The sequence below is a fragment of the Pseudophryne corroboree genome, chromosome 6 (assembly GCF_028390025.1).
Source record: "Pseudophryne corroboree isolate aPseCor3 chromosome 6, aPseCor3.hap2, whole genome shotgun sequence".
Taxonomy (NCBI): Eukaryota; Metazoa; Chordata; class Amphibia; order Anura; family Myobatrachidae; genus Pseudophryne; species Pseudophryne corroboree.
The window spans coordinates 584,691,279-584,709,440 of NC_086449.1; the positions used below are offsets into that span (position 1 = coordinate 584,691,279).

Below are 18,162 nucleotides of genomic sequence, written 5' to 3' on the forward strand. Positions count from 1 at the left end.
TGCTGCATATTCAGCCCCCTTTTGTGCCACCAGTGGCACCTTGGGATCTTAACGTTGTGTTGGATTTCCTGAAATCCCACTGGTTTGAGCCACTTAAGACCGTGGAACTAAAGTATCTCACGTGGAAAGTGGTCATGCTGTTGGCCTTAGCATCGGCTAGGCGTGTGTCGGAATTGGCGGCTTTGTCATGTAAAAGCCCATATCTGATCTTCCATATGGACAGGGCAGAATTGAGGACTCGTCCCCAATTTCTCCCAAAGGTGGTATCATCGTTTCATTTGAACCAACCTATTGTGGTGCCTGCGGCTACTCGGGACTTGGAGGACTCCAAGTTGCTGGACGTAGTCAGGGCTTTGAAAATATATGTTTCCAGAACGGCTGGAGTCAGGAAGACTGACTCGCTATTTATCCTGCATGCACCCAACAAGCTGGGTGCTCCTGCTTCAAAGCAAACTATTGCTCGCTGGATCTGTAGCACGATTCAGCTGGCTCATTCTGCGGCTGGATTGCCGCATCCAAAATCAGTAAAAGCCCATTCCACAAGGAAGGTGGGGTCTTCTTGGGCGGCTGCCCGAGGGGTCTCGGCTTTACAGCTTTGCCGAGCGGCTACTTGGTCGGGTTCAAACACCTTTGCAAAGTTCTACAAGTTTCTGGCTGAGGAGGACCTTGTGTTTGCTCACTCGGTGCTGCAGAGTCATCCGCACTCTCCCGCCCGTTTGGGAGCTTTTGGTATAATCCCCATGGTCCTTACGGAGTTCCCAGCATCCACTAGGACGTCAGAGAAAATAAGAATTTACTCACCGGTAATTCTTTTTCTCGTAGTCCGTAGTGGATGCTGGGCGCCCGTCCCAAGTGCGGACTTTCTGCAATACGTGTATATAGTTATTGCTTAAATAAGGGTTATTGTTATGAGCCATCCGTTGAGTGAGGCTCAGTTGTTGTTCATACTGTTAACTGGGTAAGGTTATCACAAGTTGTACGGTGTGATTGGTGTGGCTGGTATGAGTCTTATCCTGGATTCAAAAAATACTTTCCTTGTAATGTCAGCTCTTCCGGGCACAGTTTCCCTAACTGAGGTCTGGAGGAGGGGCATAGAGGGAGGATCCAGTGCACACCAGATAGTACCTAATCTTTTCTTTAGAGTGCCCAGTCTCCTGCGGAGCCCGTCTATTCCCCATGGTCCTTACGGAGTACCCAGCATCCACTACGGACTACGAGAAATAGAATTACCGGTGAGTAAATTCTTATTATATCTGCTTTACAGAGCAATTTAGATACTCAAATCCACGATTCTTACATTTTAAGCAATTTCTGTATTAGCGGTGAAGCTACATCCAGTCGCAATCTCAGCCAGGTAAGACAAGAGGAGGAAGTCGCCTCCATGGGGAATGAGAGCCGGCCATAGGCAGAGGCATTATAGGCAAATGCCTATGGGCATCTTAAGCCTAGGACCAGTGGTCGATTTCTGTCAACTGTCTCTATTGCTGATCGCTATCTCAGTGATCTGAGCCAGCCAGGAGACACCAGGAAGCTGCAGCAACACACCAGCGACCCCATGCTCAGTCTCAGTCAGGAAGTGAGTTTACATACAAATTCTGCCTGAGGGTGAGCAGTTGTAGTGGAAGCCAGGCAATGCACACATGGAGCTGCAGGAGTCTGCCCCAATGACACAGGATTAAGGTAAGAGAAAATCACAAAAATGATGAAAAGCGATTTTTTTACAGTGGAATGGAGATCTTCCTTTGGAAATTCAGTGGTGCTTGTAGGTCTTCAGGCAGTGCCCTGTACACCTGGGGTTGAGACTCATAGAACGCACTCAGCAGGTCATCTTGCCTATAAGACCCGCTTTTCCCATAAGACTCTATGCGTCTACCGGTACTGCGATGCCCACCAGGACTTACGCCACTGGCGGTAGTATGAGCTCAACCGCTAGGTGACCTGAATCAAAGCCGACAGGAACTGAACCCTAAGATAACTACATGAGCATCCAGGATGAATGGGGAGAATGGAAGGCAAACAATGGCAGAATAACTAAAACTAAAGCACTGAAGGGATGAAGGACTGCCGGGCCAGGGAGAGGTTAATACTGAGGAGAGCTAACACAAATAATACCCCCAACTGGGGATAACCTCCGGTCTGGGAGGAATAGTACTAAAACTAGCAGCTAATACTTAACTAACACTGAAGACAAAACTAAAGATATATAATACATCAAGGTAATTCTATGAAAGGCTGGTACAGAGCAGAAGCTGGACACCAGAACTGACACTGTCAATGGATGCTGAGAGGCAGGGGAGAATTCTGCAGCTGGCGACTGGACCACCGTAAAGAGGGCTCCCGCAGCAACCAGCAACTATGACCAGCATGGAATGAGGGACAGGAAACACATATATAGGAGATAATACCCAATCAGAGCAGCCAGGGAGACCAGGCTCTCTGATGAGACTCAATGCACCTGTTCAGCAACACAAGCAAACAGACAAAACTCACCATACTGCAGCTGAACACACAGGAACATGCAGGAATCTGAAATGAACTAGGAATGCAGGAAAACATGGCAAGCTGATCCAATAGAAACAGATCATAACAACGTTAAAACAGTACACACATTCAGCAACAATAATCTGTTGTACTAGGAATAATCACTGGCCGATGGGTATATAAAGCACATCCATATTACAAGTATGCTGAAGTGAATATACTCAGCAAACAATTCCTAATTGTAATGGAAATTCGCACCTTGATGTTAATAACAACTGATTAATATAGGCTCTGTTAGTCCAAATTCTCTGTAACAAATATTGCAGTATAGTAGTTGTATATGTCAGAGGTTCCCAAACGTGGTCCTCAAGGCACCCCAACAGTCCAGGTTTTAGGTATATCCATGGCTCAGCACAGATGGTTAAATCAAATTGACTGAGGTGCTAATTAAGTCACCTGTGGCTAAGCATGGATACATTTAAAACCAAGGCCGTTGGGGTGCCTTGAGGACCGCGTTTGGGAACCTCTGGTATATGTGTATATATATATATATATATATATATATGTGTGTGTGTGTTAGTAAAACTATCTATTCACCTAATCACTTAATCCGGGAACCAAGCAGCATCAGTTTTTAAAAAGTTAGTTGTGAGCAGTTGAAGAGATGCAGCTAATTACAGCCGTGATATACTGTAGCTGCAGATTTTTTAAGATTCATTTTTTTAGCAGCAAAATTGTGCAGACAGAGAGCGCTAGATTCAATTACCAATTAATAGAGTTTATCTCAAATTCTGATCTAACGGCCACTGGTGCTTCTTACCATAAAAGTTGCCATATCCAGAGGAATATCAACTTAAAACGTCTCACAATTGAAAAGCAGCAGGTATCTAGCTACTAATAGGTGCCAGGCCATTTCTTTGCTGTTTTTATACTGATTAAGGTAAGAGCTGGATAAAGGGGAGGATATATATATGGGGAGTGGTGGCTCACGGCTGTGTGGGGGAGACATGGGGAGTAAGGGCACAGGGAGCTGTTGATACTGCTATGGGGAGAGGTGGAGGCAGATGCATATGGGCAGTGGGCGGCTGATGACATTGGTATGAGGTGGGTGAGACATGGCGAGTGGGGGCCCAGGGAGCTCATGATACTGCTATGGGGAAAGGGGAGGCAGATACATATGGGGCTCAAGGAATTGAAGATACTACAATGGGGGAAGCAAATACTTATGTTGAGTGGGGGCTCAGGGAGCAGAGGGCACTGCCATGAGGGAGGGAGATACTTTTGGGGAGTTGGGGGCTTTGAGTGCAGAAGACACTACCATGGGGGTGGCAGATACATATGGGCAGTAGGGGCTCAGGGTGCAGAGAACACTGCTATGGGAGGAGGGGGGGCAGATACATAAAGACAGTGGGTGCTCAGGGGGATGCAGATACATATGAGGAGTGGTGGCTTTATGTACCCCCACAACAACGGAATATTCCAGCAGGATAATGCACGGTGTCATCAGTCCCAAGTTGTCCAGAATTGGTTTGAGGAGCATTCTCGAGAATTCCGATGAATGATGTGGCCACCAAGTTCGGCCGACGTGAACCCAAATCGAGCATTTATGGGACGTGGTGGAGAGGTCCATTCTCAAGCAATATCCTGCATTTACAAATATCAGGGAGCTGTGGGAAGCTACACAGAAAAAAGGAACATGCAGGTTCACACTTTAAGCACACTGGTTATAAGAATAATTCTAATAAACTCTACTATTTAACATGGAGTAAATTTAAGGTACTTAGCACAATTACGGCCAAAAATGTAGGCTTACCTACCACATAATAGTGACCTCATTAGGTAACATAGTAACATAGTATCTGAGGTTGAAAAAAGACAATTGTCCATCGAGTTCAACCTATTTGTGGTGTCCTCTGCATGATGATTTGACTAAATAGTAACTATAATGCATGACTATGCACCATACCCCTGGATATCCTTATCCAATAGGAATTTATCTAACCCATTCTTAAAGGTGTTGACAGATTCCGCCATTACAACTCCCTCGGGCAGGGAATTCCAAACACGTATTGTCCTTACCGTGAAAAAGCCTTTACGCCGTATTGTGCGGAATCTCCTCTCCTCTAACCTGAGCGAGTGTCCACGAGTCCTCTGTGTTGATCTAACCAAAAACAGGTCCCGCGCAAGCTCTGAGTATTGTCCCCTTATATATTTGTAGATGTTGATCATATCCCCTCTTAGTCTCCGCTTTTCCAATGTAAACATGCCTAGTCTTTCAAGCCTTTCCTTGTATTCCATCGTCTCCATGCCCTTAATTAGTTTGGTCGCCCTCCTTTGTACCTTTTCAAGCTCCAGGATATCCTTTTTGTAGTACGGTCCCCAGAACTGTACACAGTATTCAAGGTGTGGCCTCACTAGTGATTTATATAATGGGAGTATAATACTCTCGTCCCTAGCATCAATACCCCGTTTTATGCATGCTAATATCTTATTAGCCTTCTTTGCTGCAGTCCTACTTTGGGTACTACTGCTTAGCTTGCTATCTATGAGGACACCTAAGTCCTTTTCCAGTACAGAATCCCCTAGTTTTACCCCATTTAGTAGGTAGGTGTAATTTTTGTTCTTGTTACCACAGTGCATTACCTTACACTTGTCTGTGTTGAAGCGCATTCTCCATTTGGCTGCCCATGCTTCTAATTTAACTAAGTCGTTCTGAAGAGACTCGGCATCCTCCTCTGTATTTATAGCCTTACACAATTTGGTATCATCTGCAAAAATTGACACCATGCTCTCTAGACCTTCTGTTAGGTCGTTAATGAAAATATTGAACAATAGCGGTCCTAATACTGAGCCTTGCGGCACACCACTTAGCACTTCAGTCCAAGTTGAAAAATATCCATTAACCACAACGCGCTGCTTCCTATTATCTAACCAGTTTTTGACCCAAGTGCATATTGTGCTTCCTAGCCCTGATTCTTGTAGCTTGTATATAAGTCTCATGTGTGGTACAGTATCAAACGCTTTGGCAAAGTCTAAAAAGATTACATCCACGTCTTTACCCTGATCTAGGTTTGCGCTTACTGTTTCATAAAAGCCAAGTAAGTTGGTTTGACAGGATCTGTCCTTCATAAACCCATGTTGATTCCTTTTAATGACCTTATTGGTTTCAAGGAACTTCTGAATACTATCTCTTAGAATACCTTCCAATACTTTCCCCACTATAGATGTAAGACTAACTGGTCTATAATTACCTGGTTCAGCTTTGCTTCCCTTTTTGAATATAGGCACTACTTCCGCTATACGCCAGTCTTTGGGAACCATACCTGATATAACTGAATCCTCAAAGATCAGAGATAGCGGTTTTGCCAGTTCAGAGTGAAGCTCCATTAGAACCCTTGGATGAATACCATCGGGCCCTGGTGATTTATTAATCTTTAAATGTTTTAATCGGTGACAGACTACTTCCTCGCTTAAATAAGTACCTATCAGTGTGATATTGTCCTTATTGAGATTGTGTGTCAGTCCCTGAATTGGGTCCTCTCTAGTGAATACTGTTGGGTCCTAGCATCCCTAATACTGACATATTATAAAAATGTATCTAGGTCTTACCTATCAAAAAGCCCATTCTAATATTTAGCAAAAGTAAGGACACATACTAATTAAAAACAATTAAGGGCAGGTTGGTGGGGTGCTGGTCCAGGTAGAAGGGACTCTTTAGACTAATATGATTCTGTCTCCCAAGAGTGGCCTCAGCGTTATTTGCCTGCGACTGGCAAACCCCTTTTGTTGCATTTCCTACACAGTTCATGTTTGAACCTACAGTCCCTGGACGAATGTGTATCAGCACCACAGCAGTAGCATACTTCTAATCGGGCGCCATATGCATGCAAGGGCGTTGTTTGTTTTTGTGGTCACCATTTTGTGAACCTGAGATGCTGACTTGCCTGCAATTTGGAGCTCCATAACATCTTTAGCTACAGTTTCCATCAACAGTGCCTCTTGTAGTGCGCATGTAAACGAGTGATCTGTCTCTATTAGTAAACGTTTTTTGCACACTTTCGCTTAAAATCCCACACACTAGACGATCTCTCAGGGCATCATTCAGGCCATCCTCAAACTGGCAGTGCTCAGTCTTTTTAATTCTGCCACTTATGTAGCCACTGACTCCCCCTCCTCTTGGTTCAGTGTATGAATACTGAACCGTTCTGCTATCAGGAGAGGCTTCGTGGACAGATGCTCTTGTAAAATCTTAACAATAGCGGTGTAAGACTTTGCAGCAAGTTTCACAGGGGACATTAAAGTGGGAAGCAGACAATAGGCTTTTTTCCCCCATTACACTTAAAAGCACTGGTACTTGTGTTGCGTTGGGTATACAAGACCGGCGTTCTGGATTCTGGCGGGTAGCATACAGACGCCGAGATCCCGTTGACAGGGAGGCGAGCGCAACGAAGCCACTCCCGGGCTCGCCACAGGTTCTGTTCCCACTCCATGGGTGTCGTGGACACCCATGAGTGGGAATATCCCTCGGGCCCCTGTCGGCATTCTGGCGGTCAGGATCCTGGCATCGGTATGCTGACCGTCAGGATCCCAAATGCCGGTGTCGTAACTACATCCCCTTGTTTCTCCGCAGCAATGTTATTTGCCAGAAAATACTGTTTCAGCCTTTCTGTATAGAGGAGCCAGTCATCTTTTTCTATGTTAAAGTCACTTAATGTGCACGGTGATTCCTTCACAAGGATTTAATATGATTTCCTGACAGTCAGGATCCCGGCGGTCGAAATATTGATGCTGGCATCCAGACAATCAAAATAATGACATTGAGCACAGCGTGTCCCCTCGCTACGCTTTGGGCTTGGTGGCGAGGCTTCGCTCGCCCCACTATAATACTCCCCTTCGGGTGGTGGCGTGGACCACCAACCAAGTGGGAATACCAGGCAGCGGTCGGGATTTCGACTGCTGTCGGGGTTCCGGCATTGATATTTTGGCCGCTGGGATCTCGACTGTCGGGAACATAACTACATCCCCTTCACAAACACTGCCACTCCACGTCGTATCTGGTCTAAAAGATGTGACCTGGGTTCAGAAGCCACTTGTTGCCAATTGTAGTGCCTGGTTAGGTGCTCATTCATGCAAACAGACATGGAGACCAGGCACTGAGATCAGCATGCAGCTTGAACTGCAAACAAACATAAAGCAACATATTTTGCAGCAAGCTACAGGCCAATCTAGCACCGGCGATAGCGACGCGCGGGGCCGCGCATCACTATCGCTGTGGGGCATACACACGAAAGATCCGTACTTAAAATCTAAGCAATCTAGTCAGATTGCTGAGATTTTAAGAATGGATCTCTCAGTGTGTACCCCCCCTTAACAGTACATACATACACAATTACAAAGCAGTGGGAAGCTATCCAGATGGCATAGGAAACATCTCTACTGAGGTCTTCGGTTCACTTGTATATAGTCACAGCCTGTTTAGTGCATTTTTCCAAAATGCTTATATAGTCCTAAAATTCCTTTGGTCTCACAAAAGTACACTAACCATAAAGTGTCATATATATTATATACATATTTATATAAGAATGGTACATCAGAGCAGTATTGTTCCTAATTCTCACTTGCACAGATCATGCTAGGGTGCATTTTCTAATCACAGCTTGTCGCAGTTGTAGCAATATGTAGTATAAATGTAGTAGAGATGCTACACAGATAATTATAACCTAGTCACGCTTTCTGGTGAACATACGAATTAGCTCATTATTACAGAACAACAGAAGCCAGATACAGACAAAGCTGAAAAGATGTGTTTTTATTTAGTTTCTCTATGTTCTGACACCTGGATTGATGTGTTTATTCAGCAGACTATAGAAACTCAGTTGTTGCCATTAATGAAACTAAAACAATATTACATACTTATATATTTAGGCACTTGAAGAAACAATGGACTATTTTCCATTAGTAATGGTTGTAGTTTCATCATGTATTATGAAGTAAAAGACTGAGGGGCAGATGTATTAAGCCTGGAGAAATGATAAAGCAGTGATACGTGGAAGGTGATAACGCACCAGCCAATCAGCTCCAAACTGCTATTTACATAATGGAGCTGGTGTGTTATCACCTTGCATTTATCACTGCTTTATCACTTCTCCAGGCTTAATACATCTGCCCCTCAAACAAATATACAGAAACATGATGGTTTATATATTAGATGAAAAACCTTTTCCAAGAAAATATATGGTCTATGTAGATACAAACTGCTCAGTTACAGGGAGTTTTGCTTCATCTAAAACGACATACAAATGAACCAGTTTTTGACAACTTTTACACAAGGCAACATTCATTACTTAGTCCTGGCAGTGTGACATTTACATTTTCTATTAACCCAGTAACATCACATCTTATGTCTCTTTCCTCTACGGCTGGCTCCTTTACAGTTTGGTTGACGGCTGTACTGTTTCTTGAAGTCCACCAGGCAGTCTCTGGCCTCTGAGATGGACACAAAAGATCTGATAGGAGAGTCAGTGAAGTTCAGATGCTCAGAGCTGACATTACCATTATTTTCCTCTCTAGGAGGGCTGAACATAGAAGTATAAAGAAAATGAAGATTGTTAAAACAAATTGCAACATAAGTGCATTTATTTTATACGAAGCAGCAGTGAATATTAACACAATTTCAACAAACAAGTGATAACATTATTATTGGCTATACAGTGGCTTGTGTTAAAGCAACCAAAACATTTAAGTCACTTCCAATAAAACACTGCTGGGTTTAGAGCTCCTTCAACAGTCGTGTTATTTAATATATATATATATATATATATATATATATATATATATATATATATATATATATATAAAAATATAAATATATATATATATTTATTTATTATATATGAAACGCCACGATGCAATGTGAAAAAATAGGAATTTAATACCTACCGGTAATTCCTTTTCTCGTAGTCCGTAGTGGATACTGGGGAATAGTAGATTACCATGGGGTATAGATCGGGTCCACTGGAGCCTGGCACTTTAAGAAATTGATAGTGTGTGCTGGCTCCTCCCCTCTATGCCCCTCCTAGCAGACTCAGTCTAGGAAACTGTGTCCGAGCAGATGGACATACCTTGAGAGAAGGATATAAACACAAAGCGGTGAGGTAACGAACCAATACACAATAATAACAAAGAAAGCAGAACTAACCATAACAGAGGAAAGCAACGCTAACTATAGAAGAATAGCAACGCTAACCAAACATGTTAACAGGGAAAGCAACAGCAAACCCAACCACGACCACTCACAACCAGGTAAGCAGGACAACTAAGCACTGATGCGGGCGCCCAGTATCCACTATGGACTTTGATAAAAGGAATTACTGTTAGGTATTAAATTCCTATTTCCTCTAATGTCCTAGTGGATACTGGGGAATAGTAGATTACCATGGGGACGTCCCAAAGCTCCCAGAACGGGTGGGAGAGTGCCGAGACCCCAGCAAAACCGCCTGACCAAACTTCAGGTCATCCCTGGCCGGGATCCGGTCTCTAGGTCGACCACTATTGGTCGACAGTAACTAGGTCGACAGGGTTTCTAGGTCGACATGCGTTTTTCATGATTTTTTTCTTTCTTTTTTTAACCTTTTCATACTTAACGATCCACGTGGACTACGATTGGAACGGTAATCTATACCGAGCGAAGCGAGCCATACGAGGGGACACGGTGCACTAATTGGGGTTCCCGGTCACTCTATGAAGAAAACTACACAAAACCCCCCATAAAACTCATGTCGACCTTTTGACCTGTCGACATAAAGACCCTGTCGACCAATAGTGGTCAACCTAGACACTGTCGACCTAGTTACTATCTACCTTCCATACCACACCCCACTGGCCAAGGTGTCGAACCGATAGAATTTTACAAATGTGTTCAAACTAGACCAAATAGCTGCCGGGCACAATTGTAAGGCCGAAACACCCCAGGCAGCCGCCCAGGAAGAACCCACCCACCTTGTGGCGTGGGCCTGAACAGAACTCGGCAGCGGCAGAGCTGCTGAAGTATAGGCTTGTTGGATAGTCAATTTGAGCCAACGAGCAATGGACTGCTTGGAGGCAGGACAACCAATCTTCGTAGCATCATAAAGGACGAAGAGTGTGTCAGACTTCCTGTGGTGAAAGTCCTTTTGATGTAAATTCTCAAAGCCCTCACGACATCCAGGGACTTTGGAGCAACGGAAGTGTCGGATAATACTGGAACCACAATAGTTTGATTTACATGAAAGGCCGAAACCACATTCGGCAAAAACTGTGGTTGAGTTCTGAGCTCCGCCCTATCCTCATGAAAAATCAAGTATGGGCTCTTACAGGACAAGGTCCCCAATTCAGACACCGGTCGAGCAGAAGCCAAGGCCAGTAACATAATAGTTTTCCATGTTAGGTATTTTAAGTCCACCCTATGTAAGGGTTCAAACTAATCTGACTGGAGAAAGGTCAAGACCACATTGAAGTCCCACGGAGCCGTGGGAGGAACAAAGGGAGGTTGAATGTGCAAAACCCCCTTAAGCAAGGTCTGTACTTCAGGAAGTACCGCCAGTTGTTTCTGGAAGAAGATAGAAAGAGCTGAAATCTAACCCTTGATGGAGCCTAAACGTAGGCCCTTATCCATGCCTGCTTGCAGGAACAGTAGAAAACGTCCCAGACGAAATTCCACAGGGGAATATTTTCGACCCTCACACCACAAGACTAATATTTGGATTTGACCACCTTTCGGGCCTGGATCATAGTGGAAACCACCTTGGATGGAAGACCCTTTCTGGTTAAAATCTCCATCTCAAACGTAGCGGCTGTAACTCTGGATAGACGAACGGTCCTTGTTGAAGAAGGTCCATGAGAAGCGACAGAGGCCAGGGTTCCTCCAGCAACAGGAGGTTCGCATACCAGGCCCGTCGAGGCCAGTCCGGGGCAATGAGAATTGCCTGAACTCTTTCCTTTTTGAGTCTTTTGAGAACTCTTGGAATGAATGGAATTGGAGGAAGCAGGTAAACGAACTGGTAAGTCCATGGCATTGTCAGAGTGTCTACCGCAACGGCCTGCGGGTCCCTCGTTCTGGAGCAGTAACGACGGAGCTTCTTGTTGAGACGAGAAGCCATCAGGTCTATCTGTGGACAACCCAACCGGTGAGCAAGTTGTTGAAACACCTGAGGGTGGAGACCCCACTCCCATGAATGGAGGTCGTGCCTGCTCAGGAAGTCCGCTTCCCAATTGTCCACTCCTGGAATGTAAATGGCTGAGATGGCCCTTGCGTTGGCTTCCGCCCAGAGGAGTATTCTTGACACCTCTCGCATTGCGGCACTGCTTCTTGTTCCTCCCTGTCGGTTGATGTACAATACTGCCGTGGCGTTGTCCGACTGCACCTGAGTGGCCTGATTCCGAAGGAGGTATGAGGCCTGTCTTAGAGCATTGTAAATTTGATCTCAGTACCAGGATGTTGATTGGAAGAGCAGATTCCTGAAACGACCATGTCCTCTGAAACTGCGCTCCTTGAGTCACAGCTCCCCAACCCCGGAGGCTGGCATCCGTTGTCAAAAGCATCCACGACTGGGTGTTGAAACTCTGACCCTCCACCAGATGGGACACTTGTAGCCACCAAAGCAGGGATATCTGTGCCTTCGGTGACAGGGTTATATGCTGATGCATGTGTAGGTGCGATCCCGACCATTTGTCCAACAAATCCAGTTGAAATGGTCGCGCATGGAACCTGCCATACTGGATCGCCTCATAGGAGGCCACCATCTTGCCTAGCAAGCGAATGCAAAGATGAATAGAGATCACGCGAGGTTTCAGCATCAACTGAATAGTCAAAACCTTGTCCATCGGAAGGTAAGCCTTCTGAGACACTGTATCCAGGATCATTCCCAGGAACTGAATTCTCTGAGACGGTTCCAAGTGAGACTTCTGGAAGTTGAGTATCCATCCGTGATTCGTAAGCAAACGAGTAGTCAAGTCGATACAGTGCAGTAGCTATTCCCTGGACACGGCCTTTATTAGCAGATCGTCTAGGTACGGGATAATATAGACACCCATCATGCGCAATTGTAGCATAATTTCTGCCATGACCTTTGAGAATACCCTTGGGGCTGTGGAGGGACCAAAGGGTAAGGCCTGAAACTTGAAATGTTGGTCCAGTATCGCGAACCTGAGGAACGCTTGGTGAGGGGGCCAAATTGGGATATGTAGGTATGCATCCTTGATATCCAGTGACACCAGAAACCCCCCCTCTTCCAGATTTGCTATCACTGCTTTTCAATCTTGAATTTGAACACCCACAGATACGGGTTCAGTGATTTGAGGTTCAAGATTGATCGTACCGAGCCATCCGGCTTCGGAACAACAAAGAGACTTGAGTAAAACTCCTTTGTGTGCAGGTGAGGAGGAACTGGAGCAGTAACTCCTGTAGAAAGCAGCTTTTGCACTGCCTCCTGTAAGGAATCTCTTGCTACCGGTGAAACTGGTAAGCCTGACCTGAAGAATCTGAGAGGAGGGAATTCCTGGAATTCCAGCTGGTATCCTTGGGATATGAGGTCCCTCACCTAAGGATCCCGACTGCACTCCGTCCATATGTGGGTGAAGTGTTGAAGGTGAGCACCTGCCTGAAATTCGACTTGCTTCTGGGGCGAACCGTCACGCGGAGGGCTTCGTGGAAGAGGATCCGGAGGCCTGGTACGCAGATCCAGCAGTCGCTGGTTTACGGGACTTACCGCAAGTTCCTCTAGCAGCATTGGGGGCACCTCTGGCTTTGCCTCTGAATCTGGCCACCCGAAAGGACTGCAGGGAGAGCCCAGGATAGGCACGTCAGGCAGGTGGCAGGGCAGACGGCAGATATGTAGATTTACTTGCAGTTGCCTGAGATATCTACTTGTTCAGTTCTTCTCCAAACAAGGTATCACCTATAAAAAGAAGGTTCTCAACCCCTTTTTTAGAATCAGCATCTGCTGACCACTGACGCAACCATAGGGCTCTACGAGCTGATACTGCCATAGCAGTGGTACGGCCGTTAATGATACTAAGTTCTTTAACAGCCTCGCTAATAAAGTTTGCAGCATCTTGGATGTGTTGTAGTAATGTAACTATCTCTTCCTGAGGTAGTGTAAGCAGCACCTTCAGAATCTCCTCAGACCATTTTACCATGGATCTAGAAATCCAACTGCACACTATGGTAGGGCGTTGGGCTACGCCTGTAAATTGATTTGAGAGTGATTTCAATCTTGCGATCCTCTGGGTCTTTAAGAGAATCCGCCCCAGGTACAGGTAAAACAATCTTACGTGACAGTCTGGACACAGAAGTATCCACTGTCGGTGGGATTTCCCAGATGTTCCTATCTTCTGTAGGGAAAGTAAATTAATTTAGCACCCGTTTAGGGGTAATAAACTTCTTGTCAGGATTTATCCATGCTGCCTTAGCCAGGGAATCTAATTCTTTAGAAACCGGGAAGATTGCAGAGGACTTTTATTTTACATTAAAAAACAATTCCTCTGTCTGTTCTTCCTCCTTATCTGGGATATCGAGCACTTCTCTGACAGCATAAACGAGGGCCTCAACACCTGGGGACAGGGAATTATCCTTGTCCACCTCTGCACCTCCCTCATCAAACTCTGGTAGTGCAGAATCAGATTGGAATAGTTGTGGGAGAGTGCATTTATGAGAGACCAATGGGGTGGGGGTGGGGAGTGGGGGGGGGGGGGGGGGGTTGAGGAGCCAGCCTGTGGTCGGCAGCAGCGAACACAAATGTGTCCATAGTTTGTTTCAGGGTCTGTCTTTCTTGTTTAGCCGTAGCGAACTCTGAATTAATACTGGTAATCATATTTTAAATGATTCCATCCACCCAGGTTCCTGCACATTACTATCCTGTGAAGGTAGTAAGCATTGGGTACACATTAGGGTCCCCTGTGAGGAAGGTGTAAACCTAACCTTGTATAAAGTACACACAGACTTATTTGCAGACATGCTTGAGCAGAAAACACACAGATTAGTATGAAACACAGTGCAGTATTAGTGAGATAGCACACTTATCCCAGACCACCCTGAATGGAGTGACACAGAGAGGAGTGGGACCAGTACACAACACCACAGACCGAGCAGCGCCTCGCTGGGTGTCCCTTATGTGTAAATTTCCACACAGCGGTATAACCGCTGACTATGTGCTCCCCCCTTCACTATGACCCCCTGGTACCAGTTAAAATGCTGATTCAGTAGGTCCTGTGGAGGAGCAGTCTCCGCATGCAGCTTATCAGAGCAGCAGCAGCAGAAAATGGCGCCGTTTAGACTCTGGTCCCGCTCTCCAGGAAGCCACGCCCCCCATAATGGTGTGCGGTCACTGCAGTTTATTTATACTGGCATACTCCATTTTATGTGTAAAACAAGAGTGCATAACCCCCTTTTATCATGCTGCCAGTCTGGGTACTCAGTGGGCACCGCGGCCCGTAGCCGGGTGATCACTGTCACTCCATGCCGCCAACTTGCACCGGGGACCCGCTAACCGGGCCCCCGGTGTAACACTCACCGCACCTCTTCGGCATCTGTTAGGGGTGGCGGCATGCTGCCGGCGTGGGTTCACACTCTGGGAGTGCGAGAAACATCACCTCAGGAGCTCAGTGTCCCGTCAGTGGGGATACGAACCATTAACTCTAAGGAAGTTGGTTCGTTCCCCCCTAAGTCCCACGATGCAGGCAGACTGGTTGCCAACCAGTGCTGCCTGAAAATAAACTAAAATACATTTCTGAAGAAAACTCTCTGGAGAGCAACAGAATGCACCCGGCTCCTTGGCACATTTTCTAAACGGAGTCTGCTAGGAGAGGCATAGAGGGGAGGAGCCAGCACACACTATTCATTTCTTAAAGTGCCAGGGTCCATGGACCCGATCTATACCCTATGCTAATCTACTATTCCCCAGTATCCACTAGGACGTTAGAGAAAATATGCTAATATTGTAGGGTGCTGCAATTCATGAATGTTTGGGAACCATTGATTAAAGTCATTAAACACATTCTTGGTGTGAAGACTAAAGCTGGGTACACACTGGAGATATATCGACCTGATGTGTCGTTTTCTGGCAGAATCCGAACGACCAGTGCTTTTTAATATCTGTATTGGTGACATTGCAAATGTTATTGAAGGGAAAGTATGCCATTTTTTGCAGATGACACAAAGGTATGCAACAGGGTAGACACACCAGGAGGAGTGAAATAAATGATTGAGGATCTAGGTAGACTAGAGGGATCGTCAAGAGTGTGGTAATTATAGATTAATAACAAAAAATGCAAAATCATGCATTTGGGTCTCAAAAATCCAAAGGCTTAATATAGTATAAATGGCACTATACTGGAAACTACTGAGGAAGAAAGGGATCTAGGAGCAGAGCCGGATTAAGAGGGGGGGTCCTAGGGATACGTACCCCGGGCCCCCCTTTCCAAAAGGGCCCCCTGCCACACCACAGATCGGATCTTTCTTCAATCCGATATGCGGTGCTGCGCTCACGAGTTCGGCTCCCCGCTGCCCTGTCCCTCATCCTCCTTCAGTTCAGCGTGCGGCGCACCAATGACGGAGCCGCATGCTTGCTGAGCCGGACAGCAATTGGACAACTGAGCCGTCGCGCTCAGCTGCGCTGACTACAGCTCTAAGAAGAGTGCTCTAACAGGTGTAGTCAGGGCAGCTGAGCGATGGCTCAGCTGTCCAATTGCTGTCCGGCTCAGCAAGCCTGCGGCTCAGTCATTGGCGCGCCGCACGCTGAACTGAAGGAGGAGGGATTCTTAGCGATATATATATATATATATATTATTATTAGTATTATTTTTTTAGTTTTTTAGTCCATGGGGGCCCCCCTGCTCTTTAGTACCCCAGGCCTCCCGGGGCCTTAATCCGGCTCTGTCTAGGAGTCACTATTTCAGGTGACTTAAAGGCAGGAAAGCAATGAGAAAGGCTAGTCGGATGCTTGGTTGCATAGGGAGAGGAAACAGCAGAAGACAGCAGTAATAATCTGATGTGTTGGCTGCCATATCATCCGAGTATAAATCGCTTCAGTGTGCAACCAGCGTTAGTTCCCACCTTTGTTCTAAACATTTATGTATTGTTAAACTTATATAGGTCTGAGGGTATGACAAATTTAGAGGAACATTTGGAGTGATAAACCAATACAAGAGAGTGTCGACAGGTACCTGAAAAGGAATATAGTCAAAATGTCCATATTGACAATGTCAACATGTATGACCGTTAGTACAGGTAAGCAGGTAAGTCACCTCATTGTAAAATGTCAGCATTTCAGCTCTGTCTACATGATGAATGTCGACACTTTCACTGTCGACATATCACACCACAACCCTTGAATACTGTATCAGAAGATGGTGAATGATCATGGTGAATAGAAGTGCAAGTAAGGAAAAAGCAGAATTGAATTTATGGTGTGAGGAGGGGGTAGATTTAATCTTTAAAATCAACAGAATTCATGGTCTTTCCTTCCTGTGTAATCTCACAGACTACGTAGCACTAAACACACAACTCAGACATCCAGAATATTAAGGAATACCGAATTACACGTACAGTACACATACTTAGAGACTGCAAAAATTGCTCACCTGACATAAGGAGAGTCTCTGGCAATACTGTTTGGTCCTGCAAAGACGAAAAGGGGGGAAAAAAAGTAAAATCTAGTGCACACTGAAATGTAATTAATCTGGTCTACAAAAATAAGATTTTACTCACCGGTAAATCTATTTCTCGTAGTCCGTAGTGGATGCTGGGAACTCCGAAAGGACCATGGGGAATAGCGGGCTACGAAGGAGGCTGGGCACTCTAGAAAGATTTATGACTACCTGGTGTGCACTGGCTCCTCCCACTATGACCCTCCTCCAAGCCTCAGTTAGGACACTGTGCCCGGACGAGCTGACATAATAAGGAAGGATTTTGAATCCCGGGTAAGACTCATACCAGCCACACCAATCACACCGTACAACTCGTGATACTATATCCAGTTTGACAGTATGAAAACAACTGAGCCTCTCAACAGATGGCTCAACAATAACCCTTTAGTTAACAATAACTATTTACAAGTATTGCAGACAATCCGCACTTGGGATGGGCGCCCAGCATCCACTACGGACTACGAGAAATAGATTTACCGGTGAGTAAAATCTTATTTACTCTGACGTCCTAGTGGATGCTGGGAACTCCGAAAGGACCATGGGGATTATACCAAAGCTCCCAAACGGGCGGGAGAGTGCGGATGACTCTGAAGCACCGAATGAGAGAACTCAAGGTCCTCCTCAGCCAGGGTATCAAATTTGTAGAATTTTGCAAACGTGTTTGCCCCTGACCAAGTAACAGCTCGGCAAAGTTGTAAAGCCGAGACCCCTCGGGCAGCCGCCCAAGATGAGCTCACCTTCCCTGTGGAATGGGCTTTCACTGATTTAGGATGCGGCAGTCCAGCCGCAGAATGCGCCTGCTGAATCGTGTCACAGATCCAGCGAGCGATAGTCTGCTTAGAAGCAGGAGCACCCAGCCTGTTGGGTGCATACAGGATAAATAGCGAGTCAATTTTCTTGACTCTAGCCGTCCTGGAAACATAATTTTTCAAGGCCCTGACTACGTCCAGTAACTTGGAATCCTCCAAGTCCCTAGTAGCCGCAGGCACCACAATAGGT

General features: G+C 45.7%; 1 protein-coding gene across 6 annotated transcripts in view; it reads right to left on the reverse strand.

Annotated features, from left to right (window-relative positions):
• Positions 1 to 8,275: 8,275 nt before the first annotated feature.
• The window catches only part of UIMC1 (ubiquitin interaction motif containing 1), a 482,965-nt gene continuing 473,078 nt past the window's right edge, over positions 8,276 to 18,162 (reverse strand). For 5 of the 6 annotated variants that reach the window (XM_063927938.1, XM_063927937.1, XM_063927936.1 and 2 more), the window contains 2 exons: positions 17,098 to 17,134; positions 8,276 to 9,056 (listed from right to left, as the gene is read on the reverse strand). In XM_063927938.1, coding sequence (XP_063784008.1) covers positions 8,873 to 9,056; positions 17,098 to 17,134 — 221 coding nt within the window. In that variant the 3' untranslated portion in view covers positions 8,276 to 8,872. Of the gene's footprint in view, positions 9,057 to 9,472; positions 9,603 to 17,097; positions 17,135 to 18,162 lie in introns of those variants that run through there. The other variant, XM_063927939.1, reaches the window with a different exon arrangement.